Source organism: Protopterus annectens, chromosome 14.part0 (genome assembly GCF_019279795.1).
Source record: "Protopterus annectens isolate FY-2018-M chromosome 14.part0, PAN1.0, whole genome shotgun sequence".
Lineage (NCBI taxonomy): Eukaryota > Metazoa > Chordata > Ceratodontiformes > Protopteridae > Protopterus > Protopterus annectens.
The window spans coordinates 162,244,153-162,269,704 of record NC_056748.1 but is presented as its reverse complement, the minus strand read 5'-3'; the positions used below and the strand labels follow the sequence as shown (position 1 = coordinate 162,269,704).

General features: G+C 44.6%; 1 protein-coding gene across 1 annotated transcript in view; it reads right to left on the bottom strand.

Annotated features, from left to right (window-relative positions):
* The window catches only part of CCDC186 (coiled-coil domain containing 186), a 1,483,461-nt gene that overhangs the window by 1,093,958 nt on the left and 363,951 nt on the right, over positions 1-25,552 (bottom strand). The window contains exon 3 of the mRNA XM_044055936.1: positions 8,917-9,618. Within this exon, the coding sequence (XP_043911871.1) occupies positions 8,917-9,602 (686 nt within the window). The 5' untranslated portion in view covers positions 9,603-9,618. The remainder of the gene's footprint in view (positions 1-8,916; positions 9,619-25,552) is intronic.

Genomic DNA, 25,552 nt, shown 5'->3' with positions numbered 1-25,552 from the left:
CAGCAAGGAGGGTTTCAGAACTACAGGCCTTAATGGCAGTGCAACCCTTCCTAATCTTCCACCAAGATAGAGTGTCCATGAGGACTAATCCTACATTTATGCCTAAGGTAGTACCCAGAGTGTCTTTAAACCAGGCAATCCACCTACCTACCTTCTTTCCCAACCCACAAAACAGAGGGGAAAGAATACTGCATACCTTGGATGTACATAGACAGCTACGCTACTACTTGGACAGAACAAAAAGTAGCAGAAAGACTGACCAACTTTTTGTAGCCTATGCAACAGGAAGGGAAGGAAAAGCTATTTCCAAACAGACAATCTCCAAATGGATAGGAAATTGCATATGATTCTGTTACTCCTTCCATGGAAAACCAATTCCACAGAACATAAGACCTCATTCTACAAGGGCAACAGCCACTACCACAGCCTTCTTACGAGGAGTGGCAACCAAAGACATTATTGAGGCGGCTACTTGGACCTCCGTGCATACATTTGCCAAGCATTATAATTTGCCTCTTTATTCCAGATCCCGAGCAGGGTTTGCCACTGCTGTACTGCAAGGGATCCTAAACACACCATAATCTAGTTTTATCCCCCTCCCCTAGTTGGCTATGGTATTCTACCCAGTTGTTATGACTGCAGATGCATCCATGAAGGACATAGTACAGTTTTGTACCTACCATAAATGTAGATGTCCGAACTGGATAGCATCTGCAGTCAGGATTACCCTCCCTCCTTCCCCTCTGTGGTACTCCTAGGGTGTTTACCCTCCTAATAGCTAGCTGGTGGGGGTCTTTTATGGTGTATTTGTTTGTATATATGTACATACATGCTTATTTTTGTGTTTACCTCTATCTTTTTGGAAACATTGGCATCTATCCAAAATTTTAGCCTCCAAGAGGGCTACTGGCATCTGGGGCAAGAAACACTGAGGAAAATGGCGTCGGCTGATGCCTTTATACCCGAAGACCAACAGAGATGACGTCGGGTGAAGTGCGACATCAGCCGAAGCTGGACCCGGACTTTGGAATCCGGCCGACTGATAGAGGAGTAGGACAGGCCTGAATGAAGAAGTTCGGCCAGATACTCCAGAATGTTAGGCATATCTATGTTTGACACATCTTTTCCTCTTTCAGTACTCCAAATGACAAACCTTTTCCATTTTCCAGCATAGTTCCTTCTTGTTGAAGGTCTGCGTGCTTCAAGAATAATGTCTTTAACTCTTTGTGAGAGTTCTGGATTAGCTGCTGCTATGTGATGTTCCATGCAGTCAGTTGCAACGTTTTTAGGTTTGGATGTATGATGCTGTAGTTGTTCTGAGTTAACATCAAAGGCATCAGGGGTACTGGCCACGTATTGTTCCGAGACATGCTCCTCAGCAGTGGGTACCAGTGTTGTCTTGGCCAGTTTGGAGCTATCAGGATTATCCTTGGACGTTCTTCCTTGATTTTTAGTAATACTTTGTGTATCAAGGGAAGAGGTGGGAATGCATATGCTGTTAGGCCTTTCCAGCTGAAGGAGAGCGAATCCACTTTCCATGCTAGTGGGTGGAATGTCCTTGTGCAAAATTTTTGAGCTGGTGATTGAGAGGTGATGCGAATAGATCTATCTGAGGCATTCCCCATTTCTTTGAGATGGTCCTGAAGATGTCCGGTGCAGCTTCCATTCGTGGGCATCCGATGTGGTTCTGCTTAATATGTCTGCTAGAGTATTTTCTTTTCCCGGTACAAATATTGCCTGTAACTGGATGTTGTAGCTGAGTGCCAGGTTCCACAGCTCCAAAGTCATTCTGCATAGGGGTATGAATGAGTGCCTCCCTGTTTGTTGATGTACCACATGACTGTGGTGTTGTCTGTCCTTATCATCAACTGGCCCTCTTTGAGAAATGGTCTGAACTTTTGGATTGCCAGTTTTACTGCCAGCATTTCTTTTAGGTTGATGTGCAGGTGAAGTTGATCCTGTGTCCACAATCCTTGCACGCATTTGTCCAGCATGTGGCGACCCCATCCTAGGTCTGAAGCGACTGTTGTGATGGTCTGGCTTGCTTGACATCTGCGAAAGGGTAGCCCTGGGTTTGACTGGCATGCCTGAGCCCACCATAGGAACTCCTGTTTTAAGCATGGAATTAGTGGGATTTCTGTTTCTAGGCTGTGTCTGTGTTGGGACCATAAATTCTTTAGGTACCACTGTAGTTTTCTCATATGCAGTCTGGCAAGTGGGACCAAGATTATGCATGATGCCATGAAGCCCAAGGCCTGCAGTACTTTTCTTGCTGTTAACTTGTTCAGTTTTGTTAGTGCCAAGAAGTAAAGAGGGAGTTCTTTTGTTTCTCTGTAGTTAGGAATGCCATTTGTTTTACTGTGTCCAATTCAGCCCAAGAATGTCCTTGTTTGGGATGGTATCAGCCTTGACTTTTGTAAATTGACTGTGTATCCCAGTGCTTGTAGCAAGTAAATGACCCTTTGTAAATCTGTTGTCAGCTTGCTTTTGTTGTCCCTTGTAGCAGGCAGTCGTCCAGGTATGGGTAAATTTGAATTCCTGTAGTCTGCAATGGCGATTACTGATGCCAGGCATTTTGTGAATACTCTGGGCGCAGTAGATAAGCCAAAGGGTAATGCTGAGAATTGATAGTGCTCTGATTCTGCAAGAAATCTGAGGTATCTTCTGCAGATTGGTCGAATGGGGACGTGCAGGTATGCCTCCTTGAGATCTAGAGTTACCAGCCAACACTCCTTGCCCAGCATGGGAAGAAGTTGCTGTAGGGTCAGCATTTTGAACTTTGGGACAATGATGTATGTATTTAAGGTGGACAGGTCGAGAATTGGTCTCCAACTTTTTTCCTTTCTTGGAACTAGGAATAGTCTGGAGTAGAACCCCTTTCCTTGCTCTGCTGTTGGCACTCTTTCCACAGCTCTCATGTTTACTAACTGTATTATCTGTTGTAGAGCCTCTGTTTTTTGATTTGGAGGTAGATTTGGCATTCCTCTTTTGACTGGTAAAGCCAGTTGTTATGACTGCAGATGCATCCATGAAGGACATCAGCCCAACTCAATTTGTCCGCTAAAATGTTGGAGCGTCCCGGGATGTGCATTACAATCAGAAACCAACTGGTGGAGATCGCCCACTTCCAAACTCTCATTGCCTCGCAACACAGAAGGGTAAGATCTGGTTCCTCCCTGTTTGTTGATGTACCAGACAACAGACATGTTGTCTGTCTGAATTGCAGTAGTTCCCAGAGGAAGAACAGTATGGAAGCCCTGCAACGCTAAAAGCACTGCCCTCATCTCCAGTACACTGATGTGCAATCTGGTCTCGATCTGGGACCACGTGCCTTGGACTGTCCTTCCCAGATAATGCCCCCCCCAGCTGGGAGGCGTCCGTGGTCACTGCGGCTTGGGCTGTAGATGGAACAAAGGGGTGTCCCGCTACAATCTCCAGAGACTGGACCCACCAGAGAAGTAACGCCCTGCAGGCTTTGCTGACATGAATTGGGTATTCCATGGGGAGCTCCAGCCAAGACCACTGTATGACTAGAGTCCATTGTAAAACACACATGTGAAGACACGCACAGGTGAGGAGAGAAACTGTGGCAGCCATAGAGCCCAAGACTGAGAACATCTGCCGCCGTCGGTAATCTGGGGCCAAGAATCAGTGATACATGAGCCCTTAGACTCTGGACCCTGTCTGGAGTTAGGAAAACTTTCAATTGAAGGGTGTCCAGCTGTGCCCCGATAAAGTCCAAGATCTCTACAGGATTCAAGAGTGACTTGGGAATGCTGACCGTAATCCCTAAAAAGGCTGTAAGATGTAGGAAGAAATCCCCGGCTTGGCAAAGAAGATGCCTGATGGAAGCAGCGAGGAGCCAATCGTCTAGGTAAGGGAATACCTGAATCCCCTGAAGCCTCAGGTGAGCTGCTACTACTGCCATTACCTTGGTGAACACCCTGGGGGATGTGGTGAGACTGAAGGGTAGGGCCCAGAACTGATAATGACTGGCTCCCAGCCGGAAGCGAAGGAATCTCCTGGAGCTTCTGGGTATCTTGATATGGTAGTAAGCATCCTGCTGATCTATCAAGCACATCCAGTTGCATTCTCTTAGATAAGGTAGAATGGACTGCAGAGTGACCATCCAGAATTTCTGTTTGGCGACAGCCAGATTTAATGTTGACACGTCCAAAATGGGTCTGAGGTCCCCCGTCTTTTTTCGCACTAAAAAGAATCTGGAGTAAATGCCTAACCCGGACTGATTGGGGGGACTGGTTCGATGGCTCATTTTTGAAGCAGCTTGGAAGCTTCTAGCGCTGCCATCTCCCTTTGAGTGGGTGGGACATCTGGGAGGCGCTTTGGTTTGATTGGAGGGGCAACAAACGGGATGGTGGAAGCTCTGGATATTATTTAGAGCACAAAACAGTCTGCAGATATGGGCTCCCATGCCGCCGGGTGCAATGATAATCTTCCCCTGACTGCCTCCAGAGTAGGGCAGTCAGGCAACCACTCAGGGTTGCTGCGCCGGCCTGTCCAAGAAGGGCTCCCTAGACCCAAAGTTCCTATGACCCCCTCTGCCTCTGGGCCAGAGTCTATCTTGTCCCCTCTGTCTCTAGGGGACGAGTTGTCCAGAAAGTCCCAGGAAAACAGAGATTTCCAGAACCGCATCTTCTTTTGTCCTCTCTGAGGGTTAGAGAAGTGGATTCCGACAGAAGACAAGGTCTTCCCATCTTTCTCACTCTGGACAAGGGTGTCACGGACGGTCTTCCCAAACAGAGAAGGACCATCAAGGGGGCATTCGTAAAAGATGCCTTGAAGGGGTCCACAAACTGACACAGTCCGAGTCAAGCGTGTCACCTGATAGCAATGCCAGTCACAGCCGCCCTAGCTGCTCCTTCCATAGCATGAGAAAGGAGGTGCATTGCTGTGTTCGACACTGATTTCAGAGTAGACATCTTCGTGGAGAACAGATGCTTATCCTCCTGCGACAAAGACTCTGGGGGCGACTCGGCTAACTCTGTGACCAGGTCCCACTGCAGTCATATGACGTGTGCCAAGTAGTTCAGCGCTCGGATGGAAAATGTTGCTGAAGAATACACTCTCTTCCCATATCTATCCGTAGTCCTGGATTCCTTATCTGGAGGGTGGACCGAGAAACTCTCGAGCCAGTTCCCTCTTCGTGGCTGCTGCAACCACCATAGCATCCACAGGGGATCCTTTATACCATGCCATTCTGTCAGAGGGTGGAGACAGAATTTTATCTGGGCACTTTTGTTATCGGCTCTACAGTGTCCAGCTCCTTCCATGCCCATGTGGTGATAAGAACCACTAAAAGATCCACCAGCGGGGACACCCAGGAAGTACATGGGCCTGTGCCAAAATCCTCCAGGAACACTGATTCGTCCGAAGGTTTTGGGGTTTGGGGCTGACCAACCTCCCCTCTGGCCGATGATCTCCATGATGTCTCCAAAGGAGACATCCTCGGGAGGTGACCGGGTGAATCTTCTCCTTCATCCAAATCAGTGTCTTCGGTAAGGGACTCAGGGGAGTTCAAGTGCCCCCTTTTGCATGTGTGGGACTCGCTGAAGAGGGCTCTCGAGCAGCGGGGAGTTCCGACTCCTCTAGCATGGTCTGTCCCTGAAACAAGATGAAGGGAGTCACAACCGAGTCTGAGGGTGTCTGGGCGGAATCCAAGGGAATAGACTGGGGTCTTGATCCTTGGGAGAGAACCCTCTCCACTACGTCAAAGGAGAGCTTACCTCCTTATTGCCCAACAAGGAGGAAGCTCTCCCCGGGTCCATCCTGAGGATCAGAGCCAAGGCTAATGTAACTGGAGCTCGGAAGAATGACCTGGATTTGACAAGGTCGGAGCTGAAGACACATCTATCCCCTCATGTCTGACTCCCAGTCCTCGACCCAGAGAGCTGCTCGGATCCGAGCTAGTCAGATCCAAGGAACTCAAGGTAATCGCCAGAGTCAAGGTTGGTGGAACCATCAGCACCAAACCCCCAGCTCCAAAGATCCTCGGATCTGTGCACCCCCGAAACCGAAGGCCTGATTGGGGAAGGAGAAATCGGGTGGAAGAAAGGCATCGTGGTCCCCACTCCAGAGGGAGAGGGGCCTGGCAAGACTCCCATCTGGATTTGGGTCCGAATGAATCTCATTATCCTGTACATGTCCATTTATGAAAGGCTCCGAGTTGAGCAAGAGGATGCGACCGACTCGGATCTGGAAGGCCTCAGCTCTGTCAGCTCTGAGGAAAATCTGGGGGAGTGGAGCCAAGGAGTAACAGGTCTCGAAACTTTAGAAGGTGGGCCAGGGAAGGCATCCTGATCAGGAGACCTCTTACGGGGCCTATCCCCTTTCTTTTCCTTGTCTCTCCCTCTCTCTGAATCCTTTTGTCTGTCCTTTTTTTTTTATCCCTTTAATAACATCTCCTTCAGCAGGTCTAACGGTAGGGTGAGTCCCAACCTGAAGGGGGGGGGGTTGAGCGGGAGCTGCAGAAAAAGAAAAAGAGGACGTGACCGTTGACGAATCCAAGGATGATGCTGGAAGCAGGCCTTTAGCCATGAGTTTGGCCTTTCTGTCTCTTAGGGCCCTAGGACTGAACCCTGCACAAATGCTGCATTGGACGGACCAGTGGGAAACACCCAAGCAAACAACACACAGAGTGTGGCCATCCGCTGGTAAAATCTTATGGCATTTTTTAAAGGGTGGTTTAGGCTGATCAGCCATAACAGCAACAGAAACACAAACCCAGACACCAACAAAAAAACCTTGCCTGACCACGCACAGGAACTAACTCAGTGAAAAACTCCAAGAAAATAGGCAAACAAACAAACTTCTCAAAAGTCCAAAAACCAAAAATGGCAAACAAAAGGCAGAGGACAAAGTAGATTCACTCGATAAACTTTTACTAAAAAAATACACGACAAACATGAAGCGCTTTTCGTCTTATTGAATACAAAGACTTCTTTAGATGCAAGTAAAACCTAGCTTAAAACATTTTAAATAGATGAATAGATTGTCATTTTAGTAAAAGTTTATAGAGTGAAACTACTTTGTCCTCTGCCTTTTGTTTGCCATTTTTGGTTTTGGGACTTCAGTGAAAAACTCACTAGAACAACCCCAAAAAGCACTTACAGTACCACTGAAAGCTCAGAGCTGCGGAGATCATGATGCTGATGCATGATGCGGCAAACGAGATCTGAGGGAAAGCAGTAGATGGTGGTGTATTATGGGTAAGGGTGAGGAGCTTGGAACAGATGCTTGTAAAGTTGCCGGCTCGGATCAGATATGGATCCGAATACCCACAGGTTGAAGATAAAATGAAGTTAACTACTTCAGATCTATCTTTTATTAAATAATATCCTGACAAAATGTCAAGCCCCACAACCCCAGATAACACAGCAGCCTATCTGGAATTATTCATGGAAGCTCTGTACAACAATGCCAATGAGTGCATAGAGGCTGCTGTGCCTTCTAGACGCAAGCCCAAAACACACACAAAAAAAAAAAACACCCTGATGAAATCCAAAATTAAACAGGTTGTACAACGAAAGAAAATAAGTCATAGCAAAGATTAGGACATATAACACCCAAAAAGACAAACTCTCTCATCAAACTGAATAGACCTCTAAGAGGACTAATCATGTCCAACAAAGCAAACTTTGAGGTAACGACAGCATCCCACGCCAAGGTCAAACATATGGACATCTTTTGGGAAGTTGTGAAACTACCTTGTTGAGAAAACACTACTAAAAGAAGATGCAGTAGTCAAGGATTTGCAGACTCATGTAGACAGTAACCTGGCTTTTGACCAACATGTGACTAAGGTTGTAAGAAAATAATTATACTTCACTCAACTTACAAGTAAAGGCAAGGCATCCAGGTGCAGTGAAGTCACCGTGCCACTGCACTCGGTCATCATCAGACACATCAGGGCAAGGCATCCAGGTGCAGTGAAGTCACCGTGCCACTGTACTCAGCCATCATCAGACACATCAGGGCAAGGCATCCAGGTGCAGTGGAATCACTGTGCCACTGCACTCAGCCATTATCAGGCACATCAGGGCAAGGCATCCAGGTGCAGTGAAGTCATCGTACCACTGTACTCAGCCATCACCAGACAAGCAGGGGAGTAATGGCACAACAGAGAGGAAAACAGCATGTGCTTGGTCACACCAAAAACTACATAGACTCTGCAGCCATAGTACTGAGGGTATTTTCCATGGGACACTATTATGTGCTCCTCTTCAGAAGACTTAATGTTTTCAGTAACTTTCCTTCTGCAGCTGTACAGTCAGGGAACTCTTGGATCAGGTCAGGGGAGTTATCCTTGTAAAACTAGGCCCCTACTGGTACCAAGATAATGCCCTCACCACCTCTAGATTTTTGGTTTCCACAGTGGCCGCTGATGACAACAGTTCAGTAAAAACTTTACGTCTACTGGAAAGGAAAGCAAAAAACCCTTGTGGGGTGATTTGGGATGCAGTGGATGGTAGGAATGAATGGGCCAAAAGAATCGTTGGAGAGGAGTACATGTCGGACAGATTAAGGGACAAAAATCGCCTAGAAAAAATCTTGTACTGCAATTTTAAAATACATGAAGGGTTTTAGCAACTACATTTCTCAATATTACAAGAATGACTTTCCAGAAAAGACAACAAATTCATTATGGGGGAAAAAGCAGCTAAAATATCTCTACTTCTGTCTTTAATCACAAACTAGACAATTATTTTGGAGAGAAGAGTATCGAAGTAAGCTATGAAAACAACAACTGGCATTTTATATATACTGCAGTTAACAATGCAACTCTTAAGGCTTTCTGTTATTCAATCTCTTATAATAAACAAGCTAACAAACTACTCTTAAGCATTTTTTGCTACTCCTAACATCAGTATAATTATAAATTAATTAAAAAAGTCTCACTTTTTTATGGTCTGTTCCTTTTGCATACATTTATCTTGAACACATTTTTCCAAAACTGCTACAGCTTGTTCATCCACCCTAATTCCATTTGGAAGACTGAAGTTACTTGAAAAGTGTGAAGGCAACAACTCAGATTCAATTTCATCTAATAAAGCCTCTTGTGAGGAGGCATGCAATATTTCTGAAATAAGTGCCTTGGTATATGCAGTATCAAAAGGACTTTCTGCCTCTATAGTTCTCAGTGATTTTGTTTCCATATCTGCACAGTTCTGACTATTAACTGATGAAATTGTTTTGCTTGCATTTGTAATGGAATCCCTTTTTGACAAATGGTTTGACACTGCTGGTGTAGCAACAGTTTGTGAATGAACGGGTGTAAAAGATTCTCCATCACACCTCTGATCCACATCATGATCTCTGATCTTTTCAGAAATATCATCAGGCACTAATTCTTCAGCACTAAGTACTTCTTTACAAGAGTCTAAGGATGGTTTGGAGTCTTCTTTTACATCATCTGACTTTGCTTCAAGACGTGCACAATCTCCTTCAGACGGTAGTGCTGAGAGATCTTCATCATCCTTCTCAATGTTGCTTCTACAGTGCACCTTGCTAGACAAGTCAGGGCTGGTTTCAGGTAAGCTAGCAGTCTGCAGCAAACCTTGTGCTTCTTGTACAATCGTTGCCATTCTTCCCAGAAATGACCTTTAAAAACATAAGAGATGCGTCAAGCTACTATTAATAATAACAAAGACAGCTCTAGATGCGACCATTTCTTTTTCCTAGAGGAAACACTACTGCATTCACAGCTTTTGAAAACACAGCTGTTTATTTTCTTACCACAACTAAGTACAACAGTCTAACAGTACTTAACTATTACAATCCTTACAAAAAATAAAATTTTCTGATAAAATATGTACGTTTACAACACAATGGAATCAAATATTTCCTTTTCAAATAATATTACCTAAAAATTGTGTGTGTGTATATATATATATATATATATATATATATATATATATATATACACACATATACATATATATATATATATATATATATATATATATATGTATATGTATATACATCTATATATGCAAATAATTTGAAAAATCCTTTAATATCAATTTCCCTTCAAATATTTAAGTAACCAGTCTTATTAAATTACTGGGATTTTAGAAAACATGCAGCATTTACCTCTAAATTTTTAAAGAAAAAATACAGTGGACCACAACCAATCTGCAGTGATCCACGAGTGTTAAGGCAAAGCAAAAATTCATATCGCCATCATACAAGCAGAGTACAGATAGACAGCATTTCTATAACTGAAAATTACTGGTAGTATTTCTTAAATCCATGGTCCAGTGAGAAATTGTAACAGGAGATACTCAACTGAAAGAAGAATGTCAAGGTAGAGTCCAAATAAAAATGAACATATACTTAAAAACCCTTTCCCAGTGATTTATGCAAAACTGAACGAAGCCCAACCCCACTTCACATAAGGTAATGTTACGTGCATTCTGCTGCTTCTTCCACACTACAATGCAGAAGACCATGTAAATATGTCATTATCACTTACCTAAACTTCATAAAAAGAACATAAAAATATGTCATTACCACTTACCTAAAGTTCATCAAAAGAACATACAGTGATGGCAAGTCAATACTTTTTAACTGTGACTGCCAGGGGCATCCCAGCAAAATAAAGTCGTCTCCTCCTAAAGAAAATTGAAAGCAGAGATCCTCTCACCTAAGGTACCTTTAGAAATTTCACTATGACACACTACCTATTCCTAAAGGATACACTGGCAAGCTCCAAATCCCTACCAAACCCTGTTAACTCCAAATCACCGCACTACACCAGCATGCAAACAATTGTACAAATGTAGCTGTACCCTGCAGGAACAAACAAAAGGCAAACCCAAATGGTGGAACCATATCAATAAGATTTGCAATAAAAGGAAGAGAATTTTCACCAAAATAAGAATAATTCACAAAATGATAGAGCCCTTGTCACTGAAAAACAGCCCAGGAACTTAACAGAATCCACCAAAGCCAACTTTAAGGCAAAAATAGCTGTCCAAGTCAAAAGCAATCTACAAGGCCTTTTTAGGTAAGTTCATAATCTCAAAAACACAACTTAGCAATGTACTGAGCCGATTGTGAATGATGGTACCTACTCTGAGGCTGTAGATAAAGTGAACTACTGGCCATTAAATTCAGCTCTAGCTTTACTCCCTCTGTCGTCTGCCTCTCCCTCAAGATACACCTGAAACTGACTTGCCTACATGTATCACACAAGACCAAGTCCTAAAAACGCTAAAAATACTGCACTGATGGGTTCTGACAATATCCCTGGATGCAGCTTAAGTAGCATAAAGCACAATTAAGCAACCCTCTAACAACACTGCTCAAACTCAGCCTCAATACAGGTTCTGTACCAAGCAAATGGAGAACAACTGCACTCATTGCTTTGCATAAGGGAGAACTTTCCACAGACCCGTAAGTCTGACCAGCCACATACACAAATCTATGGAAAGACTCATCATGGAACTAATCAATAAGGACATAGAGAACCTGCAAACACTGGACCTGTTGCAGTTTGGATTCATCAACATCAGGTCATGTTTAGTCAACCTGATTGATATTTTGAAAAGGTCTCCACAGCAATGGATGAAGACAAAAATGGTACACACTGCATACCTCAATCTGGCCAAAACTTTTGACACAATCCCCCACCTAGACGTAGTAAAAAAACTAAATAAACTGCGAATAAACCCATATGTTATCCACTGGATTGCCAGTTGACTCACAGCTAGGATGCAGGAAATCAAAACAGGAGAAGTTACCTCCACAGAGAGCCCAATCACCAGATGAGTCTCCCAAATCCCCCAGGATTCTCTACTGGAACCTCTCCTGTTCGGCATCTACTTCACTGAAGTAAAACCCAATAACAAAGGATTTTGGCTGACTAAGTTTGCAGATGACTGCAAATTAGAAGCAATCATTGAATCCCCAAATAACATAGCCATTCTGCAGGAAAGTCTGCCCCAAATAAATAACTGGCAAAAAATCAAGGAGTAAAAAAACTAAATGCCATAAAATGCATCATCGTATCCTTTGGGAAGTCATCTTCCACAGGGAACTAGAAAATTGACAACATGCCCTTAAGTGTTGATCCAGTTATCATGGATTTTGGAAATCATGTGGAAGGTGACCTAACTTTCAATGAACATGTCCATTATTGTAAGAAAATCCTTCTATATAGAATAGCTTACAAACATAAGGATAGTATTTAGAGTTCGGGATGTAACTGTCACTCTCTTTACTGAGTCCACATTTGACCAATCATTGAGTATAATGCCCCTCTTGGCATATATCTATCCAGAAACATACAAAAGCCCATAGGAATACCTTACATAAGGCCTAAACAATATGTCCTATATGGATCGACTCAAAGCCCTGTCACTATACTCGGTATCCTATAGACTGCTGAAAGGTGACCCATGTTTTGCATACAAGGCATCTTCTGACCCAGTACTGATGGATTTCATGCACATCAGCAAATCAAATGGCATCAGAAATGCTAATCATCAACAGAATGGCTTTGAAGGGCAGGTACATCTCACAGAGGATATTAGTACTCTGGAACAGTCTCCCTATCCACATAAAGCAAAGTAGATCCCTGTCCATATTCAAGTGCAACCTGGATCTGTCGATGGGTAACAAAAAAATTTACCCTAAGACTGCCCCTGAACAAAGGGCAGATGCAGATCCTAAATGCTTTATCCCATGCACAGATCACTTCAAATTATCTATGGTAAGATCCCATTTATTCTCGATACAGGTAAAATATAATTATTGACCCTGGGATGGGTAAGGCCACTCAAACACCACGTGTTGTATTGTAATTCAAGCACCTAAAGAGAAACTGTCCAGGCTTAAAATGATCCACAACGGCAGCTAGCCTAGTACTTACATAAGAACTCAAATGTACCACTCGCTGTAGTATCTTTGAGCAGCATAGGGCAAATAAAAACAGATGCTCTGGGTTTTGACCAATGCCTGTCACATCAAGGAAAGTCTCACACTGTACACTGAAAAGCAAATTTATAATCATTGCCTTCCCAGAATTTAATGTATTTCACTCTGATTTGTATCTGTTGAGTGCTGCCTTACCAATAGTAACTTTATCATGGGTAGAACTACTGAATTTAAATAAAGAATATCCAGGAGAGGCTAATTAACACCTCTTCGGTGCCATTATCCAACGTAACACAATGTTATCAGTCAAGCCAATACGGCACACACTCAGGATAAGATTATTGTTCCCATTTAAAATTAGCCAATTGCATTACTAACTTATGGAAGTTATTGGTGAGCATTCTCACTTCAAATATGGATGCAGACAGTTGCAACTCATCAGTTATGAGTAATTCCCCTTACATTAATTAACAAACAACTAGCCTCAGGCTTCTGAAATTCAATAACAAAACTCTTTACGTAAAGAAAAGTACAGTTTTGTACCTACCATAAATGTAGATGTCCGATAGGCATGCATCTGCAGTCCTTACAAATGGGTTGTCCTGTCGTCAGGCAGCCCTTCGGTCGGCCGGATTCCAAAGTCTGGGTCTGGCCTTGGCTGGTGTCGCACTTCACCCGACGTCATAGCGGCAGTTCTTCGGGTATAAAGGCATCAGCCGACGCCATTTTCCTCAGTGTTTCTTGCCCCAGATGCCAGGTGCCCTCTAGGAAGGCTAAATTTGGATAAATGCAAATGGTTCCAAATAGTAGAGAGCAAACAAAAATAAGCATGTATGTACATATATACAAACAAATACACCATAATAGATTCCCCCAGCTAGCTACAAGATGGGCAAATACCCTAGGAGTACCACAGAGGGGAAGGAGGGTGGGTAATCCTGACTGCAGATGCATGCCTATCGGACATCTACATTTATGGTAGGTACAAAACTGTACTATGTCCTTCAAGGATGCATCTGCAGTCCTTACAAATGGGTAGAATACCACAGCCAAACTGGGGGAGGAGGAGAAATAAGATTATGGTGTAGTTAAGATCCCTTGCAAAACAGCAGTGGCAAAGCCTGCTCGGGATCTGGAGTATAAAGGTTCATAGGTTCATAGGTTCATACTAGGCTATCTGCCCGAGGGCATTTACAAGCCTAGCCCATAGTTTTGTGGCTTACGCCACCCCTTTAGTATGGGGAACTATACCCATTATTTTGCTGTGCCTCTGTCGAGCAGTGACACTGAGGTAATCCCTGGGGTATATCTGCGATCTCCCATCCATTGGTCAAGATTTCTCTTGAACAAGGCCAGTGAGGTGCTCTGCCTCACATATACCGGATTTTATTCCACAGCATAGGGAGTCTTTGGGTGATGAATCTATCCCTCCAGCACGTCCTATTAATAGCCGTGTCGAGGTTTAAGTCTCCGCCCTTGTGGCTCTGACGGATCTAGATTTTTGAGGTGAAGCATATTCATCAAATCTGGGTTTGACATGGCCTTGTATGTTAGGCAAAGGTCACCTCTGAGCAAGCGGTGGCGACTGAATAGAGCTGGAGTTCTTTCAGTCGGGCAGCATAGGACAGATGTTTGAGACCCTTTATCCTTTTGGTGAGGAACTTTGTGGCCTCTCCAGCTGCTGCAAGTGTCGGGTCAGATACATTCGAATGGGGCATTGTACTCAATCATTGGTCTGATAAGTGATGAGTATAGGGAGACTATGACCTCCCTTGATCTAGATGAGAATCCCTTCATGATAAGGTGGGCAATGTAGAAGGTCTTCCTAACTACTTTAGCTACATGGGTGTTGAATGACAGACTACTATCAACCTGGGTCCCCAGGTCCCTGATAACTTCTTCTGTGCTCAGTGGATTGCCACCTATTTGGTAGCTAGGGGTAACCTTGTTTTTCCCGAAGGGTATGACTATGCATTTTTGGCATTTAACTTTAGGCCATGGCTCTGGCACCAGTTATCCATTTCTGTGAGACCCTTCTGAAGGATATCTGTGTCAGATGTGTTTTCTACTATGGCCCAGTTTGCAGTCATCTGCAAACTTTGTCAGCCATAACCCTCCTGTGTTTGCTTGTACTTGGAAAAGTAGATGCCAAACAAGAGTGGGCCCAGGACTGAGCCCTGTGGTACACCACTTGTGACAGGCTTTGAGTCTGACATGGCGCCAGCAACTCTGACCCTGTGGGTTCTGTCACTCAGCCAGTTTGCAACCCATCTTGTGATGTATGGGTTAACATTTAAGCTGATGAGTTTTTCAATGATACCCGAGTGGGGTATTGTATCGAAGGCCTTCGCCAGATCGAGGTAGGCTGTATGGACTGCCTTTCCTCATCAATGGATTTGGTGACTGTTCCGAAAAAGTCAACCAAATTTAGAAGGCATGATCTGCCTTTGACAAAGCCAAACTGGGATGGATCCAAAGTCTGCAAATTCCCTATGTCTTTATTTATGAGGTCCATTATGATCCTCTCCATGGCTTTGCAGATAAGGCTTGTCAAGCTAATGGGCGGTAATTTCCAGGGTCGGTGGAGGCACCGCCTTTGTGAAGTGGGACCACAGTTGCAGTGCGCCACTCCTGGAGTGCGTATCCAGAGGTAAGACTATGATTAAACAGCTGTCCTAGCTGTGGGTTTAATTCCTCATTGAGTTCGTGGAGCACACAGCCGGGGACACCATCAGGTCCCATGGATGCTGTGTTTTTTGCTTTGGGGAGAGCAGTTCTCACTTGGGCGTTGGAGATGTTTGGGGGGCTGCAATCGCTTGGTATAGATATCTCTCCTTTTGGGAGGAGAAGTTTGCATTGAACCTGTCAGCCAGTATGTTGGCAATGTCTGTAGGATCAGTAATCTTCACATCATTTTGAACTAGTTCTGAGCATATCTGGGAGTTTCCTCCCAGGTTTCTAACATAGCTAAAGAAGACCTTATGATTGTCTTTTGAGTCTTTAGCTATTTTTCTCTCAAAATTTGCTTTGGATGATTTTATGAGAGCTCTTAGTTTTTTACTTATAGTGATCAAGGGTGTCTTACCTTTTAAGGATTTTGCTCTATCTTGTAGTAGCTTCCTCCTTTTGTTGTAGAGTTTGTTTATGGCTGGGGTCCACCAGACTGGACGCTTGCCTTTGGTACAAAGAGTCTTTGTTTTGCTTGGGATTGCCTTATCCATGCAGTCCTGCAGGTGCTGGTAGAAGGCATTTGTAAGTGATTCAGCGGCTTGAGTACTGTTTTCCACGGCTCGGGGCCTTAAAGGAGACCACACTAGTCTTTAGAAGTGTGAAGTCGGCTTCGAGAAGTTCTTTACTGTGGTCTTTTTATTTCAGGTGGGGGTGGATGAGGACCTCCAGCGAGATTAGTTTGTGATCTGATCTCACCAGTGAGGGGTATACTTCGGTGTTGAACATTGTGCTCCCATGTTCGTGATGATGAGATCAAGTATGTTTTCTCCTCTTGTGGGGATGGTGACTAGTTGTTCCATGGCATTTGAGTTTATGAATTCCAGGAACTTTTGGGCTAGGGTGTTTGGGCTTGAGTAGTGTTCCCAGTCTATATTAGGGTAATTGAAGTCACCTAGTATGATGGTGTTTGGTGATACATTTATCCCTCTAGTGTTTTCAGGAAGGCCATGTGAGGTTCCTGAGTTTGTGAGGGTGGCCTGTAACATGCTACAATTTGCAGAGCAGTCTTGCCTATGGTTAATTGCACCTGGATGGTCTCCGATGCATCGTCGTTGCCACCAGTCTTGAGGTGTGGGTGTCCTTGATGAATATGGATACCCCTCCTTTCTTGGTATTGTCCGATTTTGGGGCGGAGCATGATAAGAGGTAAAACCTGATAGTGCTGGGGTGCTCTCAGGAGCCTTGAACCAGGTTTCTGTCACTGCACAGACATCGATGTTCTCCATACTGAGAAGGGCCTCGAGTGCGTGCATTTTGAGATTTAGACTTCTGGCATTGAGCAGCATTACCCTTAGTTTTTTCCTTTTTGTGTTCTAGGGTGGTAGGTTTAGAATTTGAGCCTTGCCTAAAAAGGCACTATGGGGTGGCAAGAGCCTTTGCCAATATCCGGAATCCCAGGGTGACAGGTGCAAGCCGTCCCTTGCGAAAGCGTGGCTTGTCCAGCATGTCATCCCAGGCAGACAGACATTGGATCCCCTTTGAATGACACCAGAGTTTAAGCCAATTGTTAAAGCTGATCATCTTATCTCTGTATTGTGGCATCATTCTTGGTGAAGGTAGGATACTGCTCAAGGTCAGGGTCATACCTGCCTGGGCTACATAATCAGAGAGCTCCTCAATGTCTCTTTTCATGTAGTCCAAGGAGGTACGTCTCAGGTCGTTTACACCAGCGTGGACAATGACTGAGTCGGATCTGTACCTGCTGTTGAGAGACCTGAGTGCTTGCATTATGTGGCGGATTCTAGCGCCCGACAGGCAGCTTACTGTGACCTTCTCCTTACTCAGTCTGGTGAGCGGGACATCAGTGTGTCTGACTATGGAGTTACCAATGACTAGTGTGTCTGGCATTGTGTTTGGCCTTAAGGGCTGTGACTGTTTGAGACACTGACTGTGAGGTCTATGTGTTGCAGGTGTTGTGTTCTGAGGTGGTGGTTGTTTGGGTGTCTGCTTTGGTGGCCTCTGCTGTTTTGGTAGATTTTTGATCAGAGCCGCTGAGTATGTCTTTGTGTGTTTATGTGTATGATTTGAGGTTGTGATGGTACTATGTGAGACTGGGTCTATAGTGTGTGGTAACCTTCTCCTCCTGACTGGTCTTGCCAGTCCTATGTTGAGAGAGCTCAGCCTCCAGTTTGGCCGTATAGTTGCATCTCTCGCATAGGAGATAAATTATAAATAAATCGGTAAATTATAATGCTTGGCAAATGTATGCACTGAGCTCCAAGTAGCAGCCTCTAAAATGTCTTTGGTAGCCACTCCTCGTAGGAAAGCTGTGGTAGTGGCTGTTGCCCTTGTAGAGTGAGGCCTGATGTTTTCTGGAGTTTTCTTCCCATGGTAGGAGTAACAAAATCTAATGCAATTTCCTATCCACTTAGAGATTGTCTGTTTTGAAATTGCTTTTCCTTCCATTCCTGTTGCATATGCTACCAGTAGTTGGTCAGTTTTTCTATTGCCCTTGGTCCTGTCCAGGTAGTAGCGTAGTTGTCTATGTACATCCAAGGTATGCAACAGTCTTTCCCCCCTGTTCTGTGGGTTGGGGAAGAATGTAGGTAGATGGATAGCTTGATTTAAAGATACCCTGGAGACCACCTTTGGCATAAAAGTAGGATTTGTTCTCATGGACACTCTATCTTGATGGAAGATCAGGAAGGGTTGTACTGCCATTAATGCCTGAAGCTCAGATACACTTCTTGCTGAAGTGATTGCAAGCAGGAAAGCAGTTTTCCATGATAAGTATTGTAAGTCTGCTGTTGCTGCTGGTTCGAAAGGAGGGAGTGTCAACTTTTCTAGCACGAAGTTCAAGTCCCACGCTGGCAATGGTGCCTTCCTAGGTGGTTTTACATTTTTAATTCCTTTCAGAAACTGCCTGAGCAGAGGATGTGAGAAGACTGGAGGATCCAAGTTGTATTCTGCTGAAATAGCTGATGCATGAATCTTAATGGAAGAATAAGACAGGCCGTTGTGGAAGAGCTCTGCCAAGTATTCCAGGATGTTGGCTATGTTTACCAGTGACACATTTTCTCCCTTTGTAGTACTCCAAATGTGATATCTTTTCCATTTTGCTGAATAATTTTTTCTTGTTGAGGGTCTGCGAGCCTCCAAGATAATGTCTTTAACCCTTTGAGATAAATTTGGGTTATTTGGTCTTATGCAATATTCCAGGCAGTCAGCTGCAGTGTTTTCAGGTTTGGATGCAGGGTGTTGTAGTTGTTCTGTGTTAACAGTAAGGGAACTAGAGGTAGAGTCCATATTTGTTCCCGAGTCATGCTCCTCAGTAATGGGTACCAATGCTGCCTTGGCCAGTCTGGAGCTATCAGGATGATCCTTGGATGGTCCTCTTTGATTTTCAATAGCACTTTGTGCATCAAAGGAAGTGGTGGGAATGCATATGCTGTCAGGTTTTTCCAACTGAAAGATAGGGAGTCCACTTTCCAAGCAAGTGGGTGGTACGTCCTTGTGCAAAATTTCTTCAGTTGGTGATTGCGTGGGAATGCAAATAAGTCTATTTCTGGTTGCCCCCACTTTCTTGTAATGGTTTTGAAGATGTCTGGATGCAGCATCCATTCGTGGGCATCCGTGGTAGTTCTGCTTAGTATGTCTGCTAGAATGTTTTCTTTTCCTGGCACAAAAATTGCTTGTAACTGGATGTTGAAGCTCAGGGCCACATTCCAGAGGTCCATTGCCATCCGGCATAGAGGGTACGAATGTGTGCCTCCCTGTTTGTTGATGTACCACATAACTGTGGTGTTGTCTGTCCTTATCAACAGTGGACCTTGTTGAAGAAATAGTCTGAATGTCTGAATTGCCAGTTTTACTGCCAGCATTTCCTTTTGATTTATGTGCAGGTGCAGTTGGTCTTGAGTCCATAAGCCTTGTATGCACTTGTCCAGCATGTGTGCCCCCCAACCGAGGTCTGAGGCGTCCGTTGTGATTGTCTGGCTTGGTTGAGTGTTGTGGAAGGGTAGTCCTTTGTTTGATTGACAGGCCTGAGCCCACCATTGGAATTCTTGTTTCAGGCATGGGATTATTGGAATTTGGGTTTCTAGGCTGTGCTTGTGCTGAGACCATAAATTCCTTAGGTACCACTGTAACTTTCTCATATGCCAGGCATGGGCAAACTACGGCCCGGGGGCCACATGCGGCCCGTTAAACGTTTTGATTCGGCCTGCCAAACTTGAAAAAATGTAATAAATTAACCTTGTTAATGTTTTATTTCCCCTGCAATTCTGATGTTTCCTCACTAGATGGCGCACTCTAGATATAATGGCTTTGTTGAGGTGAAGCGTAGGCCTATTACTCCACGTTTGCACTTTACCCTTTGACCCACCGCCCCTCTATGAAGATGAGTGGACCCAAGAAAAGGAAAGTGGACAGAGAATGTCGAGTGTTCAATAATTTGATGCGCTGGCTAAAAAAGGAGACCAACAACACTGCTCCCATTAAAATGTGTGTGTCTCCATGATACACACGTTGTTAAAATAAACAGTGCGTGCAGATCAAATATAACGCTTCACAGACTGATTTGCTGCAACTGTTTCATCCTTGCACTGGTCGTTGTTGACTTTTGGCACCGGGGAAACAAATTGAATAAAAGGAACAGGACAAGTACATCTGCATCTCCTACCGTTTTTGAAAAAAAAGACAGTCAGGAGGAGAGTGATGGTGATATCCTGAAGGATAACAGAACTTTCAGTGCTTTAAAATAAAATGGTCATTTATTTGATTTTCAGTGTTTAAAGACTCATTTCGAAGGCAGAGATTTTATTGTAATGCTTTTCTTCATTTTCATTGGAAATTAAAGCACATGTTTTCTCCATATCCCAAGATGTGTATTTTTCCCCCAATGAGGTGATGTTTTCAAAGCATGCCATCTATCTGCTCCTGTTCCGGCCCCTTTGTCAAATGCTAGAACTCAATGTGGCCCACGAATCAAAAAGTTTGCCCACCCCTGTATGCAGTCTGGCATGTGGAACCAATATTATGCAGGATGCCATGTAACCCAAGGCTTGCAGGACTTTTCTTGCTGTTAGCTGGTTCTGCTTTGTTAATGCCAAGAAGTAGAGAGGGAGTTGCTCCTGTTTTTCTACTGTTAGGAATGCCATTTGTCTTGATGTGTCCAGTTCTGCACCCAAAAAGGTTATCCTTTGGGATGGTATCAGCCTTGACCTTTTTATATTGACTGTGTATCCCAGGGCCTGCAGTAGATAAATGACCCTTTTCAAGTCTTCTGTTAGCTTGTTTTTGTTGTCCGCTTGTAACAGGCAGTCGTCCAGGTAAGGGTAGATTTGGATTCCCTGAAGCCTGCAATGAGCAATTACTGATGCCAGGCATTTCGTGAACACTCTGGGCGCAGTAGATAAGCCAAAGGGCAATGCTGAGAATTGATAATGCTCTGATCCTGCAATAAATCTGAGGTATCTTCTGCAATTTGGTCGTATGGGGATGTGCAGGTATGCCTCCTTGAGATCTAGAGTTACCAGCCAAGACTCCTTGCCCAGCATGGGAAGAAGCTGCTGTAGGGTCAGCATTTTGAATTTTGGGACAATGAGGAATGTGTTTAAAGCGGACAGGTCGAGAATAAGTCTCCATTGGTTTTCTTTTCTTGGTACCAGGAAGAGTCTGGAGTAAAATCCCTGTCCTTGCTCCATAGATGGTACCTTTTCCACAGCTCTCATGTTTAGTAAGTGAGTTATTTGTTTTAGAGCTTCTGCCTTTTGATTTGGAGGTAGGTTTGGCATTCCTCTCTTCCTTGGTAGAGTATGGAAGTGAAACCGGTAACCTTGGTCTATTGTCTGCAAAATCCACTTGTCTCCTGTGATGTAATGCCAGTTTACTGAAAATAAGGCTAGCTTCCCACCTAAGGGTGCTTCTAGTTGTTCCCTGGTAGGCGGTGCCAGAGCCAAGTCACTGTGATTGTCCTGTAGTAGTGGTGGTGGCTGTATCTGTGGCTGTACCTCGCTGGTTGTTAGCCTGCCACTGACGTCCCCTGTAGGCACCTCTGGATTGACCTCTGCCCCTTGAGCGCCTATTCCTGCCCCTCTGAGCTCTGGAAGTGTCTGGAAAGGACCAATTTTTGGAGGGCCAATTCCTGCTAAACCTTGGAGGTTGGACCTGTAAGAAATCTTTCACTGTCTGGACAGATTTTGCCTTCTCTTCCATCTTCTTCAGCGCCTGTTGTGCAGGAGAGCCAAACAAACTGATCTTGTCCATGGGAGCATCTAGTAGCTTTGATTTGACATGGTCTGGTAAGGCCCGCTCTTTCAACCATGCATGTCTTCTGATCACTGTGCCAGTCATGGCTGATCTAAAAGAAGCTTCCAGTGCATCATAGCCGCATTTTAAGGAATGATTACTGACCTGCTGAATGTTATGTACCATTTCCTGAACAGATTTTTTGTCTAATGGTTCATCTGAGGACAGCTTTTTAGTTAACTGGTCTAACATAAATTCTTGATACTGGATCATGTGGAATTGACAGTTCAAGGCCCTAGCTGAAAGAGTAGCAGAAGTGTAAACTTTTTTACCCCATCTCTCTAAGGATCTGGATTCCCCTTTCAGAGGGGGTTTTTGGCAGAGGTAGCTGCTACAGCCTTAGGTCCCTGGGAGATAGTTTTGGGATCTGCAAAAGGAGCCTTATACAAATGATAATGTGTGTCCGGGACCCTGTAGTACCTATCGGGCTTAGCAGGGCGGAGGAAGAGAATCAGGAGCAGTACAAGCATCATTAAAAGCATCATCCACAACAGTAAGTACTGGAGGAATGGCTAAAGGCCTATGCTGTGGCAAATGCAGGAAGGTTCTAAGCCTTTTCCTGGTGTCTGAAAAATCCTGGCCCTGCCACTGAAATTGTTCCCTCATAGCATGCAAGGTTTCCCCAAAAGAAAATTCCTCAGGCGGAGAGGCAGAAGGAATGGACTCTTCTGCATCAGAGTCCTCATAAGGAGAAAAGGGGGCCTCTGGAGGGTTTGAATTATCTGATTCATCAGAGGAGCCATCTGAAGAAACTGGCTCAGGGGGCTCTACTCTAGTCCTCTTCTCTGGAGGTGGGTGAGCGGCCCTGTCTGGATGTGGTTGGGATCCCCGGATCAAAGTAATGAGATCCTCTGCTAGACCAAGCATTTGTGAACTAGAACTGGGCCTGTGAGAGGGGGTCTTAGCAGGCACAGTTTTGGTAGTTTTTGCTGCTTTAGCCCTGGCAAAGGCCTTAATTGACATGGATGCAGGAGGCCTAGCAGCTCCACGTGCAGGGGTAGAAATATCCAAAGGGATAGTATCGGATAATTCCTGTGAACCTGCAAGAGCAGGTGGGATTTCAGTAGCAGATTCAGCCAAGCTGGATGAGGACTCGTAAGTGGCAAGCTTCGGCGAAGGAAGAACCGTGGACTCGGTTTCAGCGAAACCGAGACACTCGCGGTTGGCTTAACCGCGGTTTCGGCCGAAACCGCGGGCCGCGAGTGTCGGTCCTTTTCCTTGCGTTTTTTAGAAATTTGCGTAGTCAGGGGATCCGACGGCATAATGTAAGCAAAATCGGAGCCGAAAAACTCTTCAGCAAATTCCGACCGACGTCCAAGCGTTCGTCGGTTGAAAGAAGCACAGGCTGAACATGCTGCTACGTCGTGGTCTGGGCCTAAGCAAGGTAAGCAGTAAGAGTGGAAATCTTTATGAGGTATTTGTTTCCCACAATTTAAACAGTTATTCACTTTTTCTGACATCGGCTGAGGCAAGAAAGATTCCCCAATGGGGTACTTAGCTTTTTAGAAGTCTTCGGTAGTAGTAGAAGTATTCGGTAGTAGTAATTTCTGGTCCTGACCGACCGGCACTTGCGAACAGCTTCTGCTTCGGGCGCCACGCTGCAAGAAAGACTGGGGAAAATGGCGTTGGCTGATGCCTTTATACCCGAAGAACTGCCGCTATGACGTCGGGTGAAGTGCGACACCAGCCGAGGCCAGACCCAGACTTTGGAATCCGGCCGACCGAAGGGCTGCCTGACGACAGGACAACCCATTTGTAAGGACTACAGATGCATCCTTGAAGGACATCTAGGCAACACAATTAGAAAACTAAATAAAAAAATATATTCTTACACAGCATTCATAGGTAGTTACTGCACATGTGGTCTAAGAGACCTCTGATGAGCCTAACCCAATTCCTCAACTGCCGAAGAGCAATGCCTAGTTAACAAACTTGCCCAGAGTCATACAGAAGGGCAAATGGAGGCAGATGGAATCAAATCATGGACTACAAAAAGCAGTTCATTAACAGCTCAAAACCTTAGCCCTCAATGCACTCTATATGACTGCCAGAAAGATAAAGCTCTGAAAAGACCTATGGCATTGGAAGAACACAGATCACTTAGTCCAAGGAACATGCCACGCAAAAAAAAAAACAATAACTGAATTTTACTGCTGCAATGAACTTTTAAGGAAGAGAGGTCACTTGGAAAACCTCTGAAAGGATATTTTGGAATAAAGCAATGGTGGGAATCATTCATTTCACATTACCCAAAGATTTTCCTTAAGACAAACCACCCATTCTATATTTGGTAATGAAGTCAGGACACAACTTGCTTGGTCAAAATTATGTAAAGATGTTCCTTGTTCTTTTTGTCTGCCCCACTCCCCACTGACATTAAGCTAAAGTTTCTGAAAGAGCTCCAATATTGGATTTATTTGATTGGTTCCTTCTCTAGCTAACCTGCCACAATGGATATAAAAAGTGTTCAAAGGTTCATAGGTTTATACTAGGCTATCTGCCCCAAGGCATTTATAAGCCAAATCTTCAGCCATTTTGAGCATCTGTTTCTTAGGCATGGGGCCTTGAACAGGGGACTGAAGTGCAGTCTTTTTAGGTTTAATAGGAGTCTTCGTCTTAGGATACGTTTTAATGGTGAGCGTCGTCGGTCTGAAGACGCTTTCAGAAACCGAGGGTGTTTCTGCAGCACCGACATCTTTTTCAGCAGTGTCATCAGTAAGGGCTGAACAAAATGGCTGCGTCGGCCTGGTACTTTCCACCAAAAGTTCTGAAGCGGTCTCGGGTTCCAGATCTGCGGTAGTCAGGGGCTGCATCGGAGCCTCATTGAAGACCGGTGAACCGGGGACCGGACCAGCCGAGGCCTCTGAGTCTGGCTTGGGTCTCGGCTGCCTGTCCTTATCCTTGTGTTTTTTGTGCACGCCGGTAGTCGGTTGCTCCGACGGCATAGTGTAATTAAATTTTCTACCGAAGTAGTGTCGTGCGAAATCAAAGCGTCTTTTTAAAGTACGCTTATTAAACCTAGCACAAAAACGACAACTAGTGAAGTCGTGGTCTGGGCCTAGGCAAGGTATGCAGTAAGAATGTAAATCCTTATGAGGTAATTGCTTCCCACAAGAAATACAATTGTTAACTTTTTCTGACATCGGTCTGAGGCAAGAAAAGTTTCCCCAACGGGGTACTTAGCTTTATTGAAGACTTCGGTCTGAAATTCAAGTTCGAAAATCTCAGGAGTCGGCCAACCGGCACTTGCGAACTGCTTCAGGCACCGCGCGGCAAGAAAGACTGAAGAAGATGGCATCGGATGCATTATATATACCCCTGGCACACTGTCGTCAGGGAAGAAGCGACAGCAACCGACGCAGGACCAAGACTTTGGAATTCCGGCCGACTGCAGGACCGCCTGACAACAGGATAACCCAAGTGTGATGACTGCAGCAGGGTAACGAGATGAACATTCATAGTCTGTATCGTGCCTAGGCCTTTTATCAGGAGGGGGATGGGAACCCCTAATCAGAGTAATTAAGTCTTCGGCTATTTTGAGCATCTGTTTTTTAGGCATGGAGGCCTGTCCAGGTGAATACTGTACTTGCTTCTTTCTCTTTAATGTAGTTTTAGACTTAGCTGTAGATGCAATGGTAAGTTGTGAAGGTCAGAAAACACCCTCAGAAGCCGATGC